The 4,573-nt window shown below is 34.4% G+C and overlaps 1 protein-coding gene across 1 annotated transcript; it reads left to right on the top strand.

The window, feature by feature from the left end:
- GNGT1 (G protein subunit gamma transducin 1) lies at positions 1–4,191 on the top strand. The gene is made up of 2 exons (XM_069462291.1): positions 1–96; positions 4,063–4,191. The coding sequence occupies exons 1-2, from the start codon at positions 1–3 to the stop codon at positions 4,189–4,191; spliced, it is 225 nt and encodes a 74-aa protein (XP_069318392.1).
- Positions 4,192–4,573: the final 382 nt, after the last annotated feature.

Below are 4,573 nucleotides of genomic sequence, written 5' to 3'. Positions count from 1 at the left end.
ATGCCAGTAATCAATATTGAGGACCTGACAGAAAAGGACAAATTGAAGATGGAAGTTGACCAGCTCAAGAAAGAAGTGACCCTGGAAAGAATGCTGGTAAATTGTTGCTCTCTTTCAATTTTATTTTAAACTAGATACTCTGGAAGTACCAGATTGGACAACATTGACTGGAGAGGCTCAATGTAGTTAAAGATAAATTGTTCGTATAAAAACTTATCCAAGATTAAGGGAATTAATAATCACAATTATCTCTTGATTTAGACTCTTAAATTGAGGGGTTGTCAAACTATTTTCCATAGACCAAACCCAACCCTTAACCTGTTTTTATATGACCACAAAGCTAAGAATGTTTTTACATTTTAAAGAGTTGTTAAAAAGAGAGAGAGAGAAAAAAAAAAAAAAAGAAAAGAAAAGAGGAAAGGAGGAAAGAAAGAAAGAGAGGAAGAAAAAAATATGAGACAGAGACCATATTTTAGCTAAGCAATAAAATGAAGCAATGCATAATAGTCATTTTGTTTTTACTTTTCTAAATTGATGTTTCTACTTATTTGATGCAATCTTTTGATATTGTTGAAATCCTTTTAGCTATGAACTCATCCATTCCAGTACTATCATGGTCAGTAATAAATGAGTACATTCTATTCTTCTTTGGTAAATAAAGATAAGTTTAAGCACAAGAACACGCTGGTTCCTCCTAAAAATATCTGATAAAACTTGGAAATGTTTACCAAGACTTCTTTGCCATTAGAAGGAGCAGAAATGTCAAAGAAATTAAAATTTCCGCCAAATAGTGACTGAAGCTTAGAGAATGTAGATATGTATTTTAGATCTCTTCATTTTAGGGATGTTAGTAGAACAAAAACCTCTCCACAAGAGATAATAGCATACCTTCTATCTTGAAAACATCTCATTTTATCAGGACAAAGTAAAAAAAGGAGTTTGTATTATCTTCATACTTTGCACATACTTTGCACAAAACTCCTACTCACAATTAAAATTGGGATTTTTAGCTTCTTTTATGTTAAAATTGTCTCAAACTTCCCTGTTGTCCTTTCCATATAGATAAAACATGTTTTGCTATAAAGATAAAGTTAAATCAACAGCCAGCACAAAAGCTTAGAACACACACCAAACAAGTTATAGTCTTTACTTAATTTGGGGTAAATAAAATAAACTTTTGAGATAAAGAAGAGTTATTTGTTTTTCTTACCTTGAAATATCCAAAAGCTGTCTTATTATTTATATACTCACTATTCAATGTCTCCTTGCTCTTAGGAGTAAATCTAATTTAATATCAGACTACAAAAACTCTCTGTATAAACACACACACACACACACACACACACACACACTTATATATACACATATGCATGTATTATCTTACTGTTTAGGTTGCTATAACAGCATTCTGTAGACTGGGTGGCTTAAAACCAACAGAAATTTATTTCTCATGGTTCTGGAAGTTGGGAAGTCCAAGATCAAGGCACCAGCAGATTCGGTGTCTGGTGAGGGCCTGCTTCCTCATTCATAGACACCTGTCTTTTCACTGTGTCCTTGCCTGGTGAAAGGGCCGAGGAAGCTTTCTGGGGTCACTTTTCTAAGAACATTAATCCCATTTATGAGGGCTCTATCTTCATAACCTAATCACCTCCCCCAAATCCTACCTCAGGAGTTAGAATTTCAGCATATGAATTTGTGGGGGGGGAGCAAAAACATTTATTCTAATATATATGTATAATATTATATTATATATAATATTCATATTATTATAATAGTATCATATTTAATATATATGATGGAACTTCCAAGTCTTGAACCCATAACTCTGTCACAGGATGATATAGTATCAGTACAGCATGGTTAAGTGGATAGAATCTGGAAACATATTGCCAGTTCTGATTGTGGCTCCACAACAGCTTTCTGCTTGTGTGACCCTCACCTAAGTTACCTAACTTACCTGTGCCTCTGTTTCTTCAAAATGGAAACAGTAATAGCATCTACTTCAGAAGGCAATTGGGAGGAATAAATGGAATAATATATGCAAAGCTTTGAGAAAAATACTTGGTAATAGCAAGTGCTTTCTATCCTATTATTATTGTTATTATTTAAAAATCATTATTGGTATTTACAAACCAGGCTGGTTCATACTATGCTTCAATCAATTATGTTGTCAAGGAAGTAGTATTGTCAGAGTAAGACAACTCTTAGCATCCAGTTTGTAAAGCTGACAGATTTGCAATGACTAGAAGTCAATGTAATAGGCAGTGACTAAAGACGATCTTTGTAGTAATAACTAAAAACAGCTACCATTTGATTGTGCATCTTCTTGTGCCAGGCACTTGTTAGACATTTAAGACAACTGATGTAGCTATTCCTATTTTGTAGATGAAATAGCTGAACCTTAGATGAACTACTTCAACTAAGGCTATATAACTGGTAAATGAGCAGAGCCAATATTCAAACGTAGAGTGGCCTGAATCCAATGGCCATGCTCTTTCCACTATGCCATGTAATCCTGTATTAAACTACATATATTTATAATAAGCCTCACTGAAATAATTTTTAAACATATACACATACATAATTTTAGGTAATTTGTTAATCCTCATATCCTCAGATCCAAGCCAGACACTGTCAAAACCAATCCTTTGCTGACTCTTGAATTAAGAACAGCAATTTACACCTCTATTCCTGTCATCTGTGTAGAACCAAAAGAGCTGGTGCTTAGGGGGAGCATGTGGGACCATTGAGAAAGGGGAAAAAGGTGAATCTAAATTACTGCATGTTTCAAAGTATGTGTAAATCTGCAAGTATCATTCTATGAAGGAGGCACCTTGGCCAATGCTTCTTTGACCCCGTGTGGAAATAATTTGTTTTAATACATAGTTAATGAGTTTTCATAGTTGTAAAATAATTTTAAGTTTTATGTCCCATGTTGCTTGGAATTTGCATAAAGAAATGGCACAAGAATTTTATTGGACAAAACCAATACATTGATTAAATAACTTACGGAATAGCCACTTAATGGACTGCCAAAAATAGAGTAGTTCTGTGTCACTGTCATGAAAGATATATTAATTGAAAGCAAAACAAGTTGAAGCTAAAATAGTTTGAATAATTTGATTCAATATGTATGTATGTATGTGTACACACACATATTTATATTTACATATGTACAGAATATTGCCTCTCTCTAGAAGGAGTGTTAAATGGTACATTAACAGGCTCTCGCTGAGTCCATTAAAATATTAACAACTGATTTTTACTAAATCATTACAATAATGGTACAGATGAGAGAAGAACAAGCTGGTAAACAAAACAAATGATTCAGTACAGCAAATATTTATTCACTGAGCACCAACTAATGGAAGGCTCTGTTCTAGATGCCTGGGATGCATGAAGAAATCAGCCAAAGGTCCCTCACCTCTAGCAGCTCACCTAGTACACTGCAGTGCTCAATCATTGTAGATGGGTCTGAAGTAAAATTACATGTGTATACTTCTGAGAATTCAGGGGTGGGGATAAGCCTGAAATTTAATCATTATTCATTCCTTTCTACCTTTGCAAGTCACATTTTTGGAATGAGGAAAAAGATTTAATCAATTTTCACTCTGATGACATTTTGTTTGTTTGTTTGTTTTTCAGCTCATTATGGGGGTACAAAAGTTCAGGCTATATATATTGCCCATGCCTCCCCATCCCCCCAAGTCTGAGCACTGTCTAGGGAATGGACACAATTGAAGCTCTGATGACATTCTTGACTCATGTTGCCAGCTGTGTTCTGATCCCTGGGCCATGTTTCCTTTGAAGAAGCTGGAGGCAGTGTCTGCTGTGAACCCTCAGCTGGAGTGTGGCCAGCTGTTTAGCCTTTGGATACCTGGGAGGCTGGGGAAGGGAGCAGTTCTTTCTTCTTCTTTCCTAGAAAGTATACATACATAGGCAGAAAGCAGAGAGAATCACGCGGAAAAAATACATGAAAATGTATTGTAACAAATAAATTCTTGAAATCTGCACTATTCTGTTTTAAACCAAATGAGTCAACTCTTTCTCCTTCTCTTTGAGGTTTCCAAATGTTGTGAAGAAGTAAGGGATTACATTGAAGAAAGATCTGGGGAAGATCCGCTAGTAAAGGGGATCCCAGAGGACAAAAATCCATTCAAAGAGCTCAAAGGAGGCTGTGTGATTTCATAAAAAAAGAAAAATAATCCTTGGAATATCTCAAATTTTAATGACAGTACAATTTTTTCTCATATATAATACTACTGTTGAGCATATGTACATGAATTTTTGAGTTTATAAATGTAAACTTTTAATAAAAATTGGCAAGTGATAACACATATGTATATTTTTCTTAGTATTTAGCATGGGATTTAAAACATAAATGACAATAGACACTGATTCTTCTTGAAAAATAATTACTATTCGAGTGCAGATGTCTTTATTATAGAATGTCTTTTGTTCCTTTGGGTAAATGCCTAATAGTGCTATTGCAAGAATGTGGAAACAACCCAAGTGCTCGTCAATCTATGAGTGGATTAATAAAATATGGTATATGTATACAATGGAGTACTAC

Source organism: Eulemur rufifrons, chromosome 29, assembly GCF_041146395.1.
Source record: "Eulemur rufifrons isolate Redbay chromosome 29, OSU_ERuf_1, whole genome shotgun sequence".
Classification (NCBI taxonomy): domain Eukaryota; kingdom Metazoa; phylum Chordata; class Mammalia; order Primates; family Lemuridae; genus Eulemur; species Eulemur rufifrons.
Note: the sequence above shows the minus strand (reverse complement) of the source record. Positions and strands in the feature narration are given on the sequence as shown.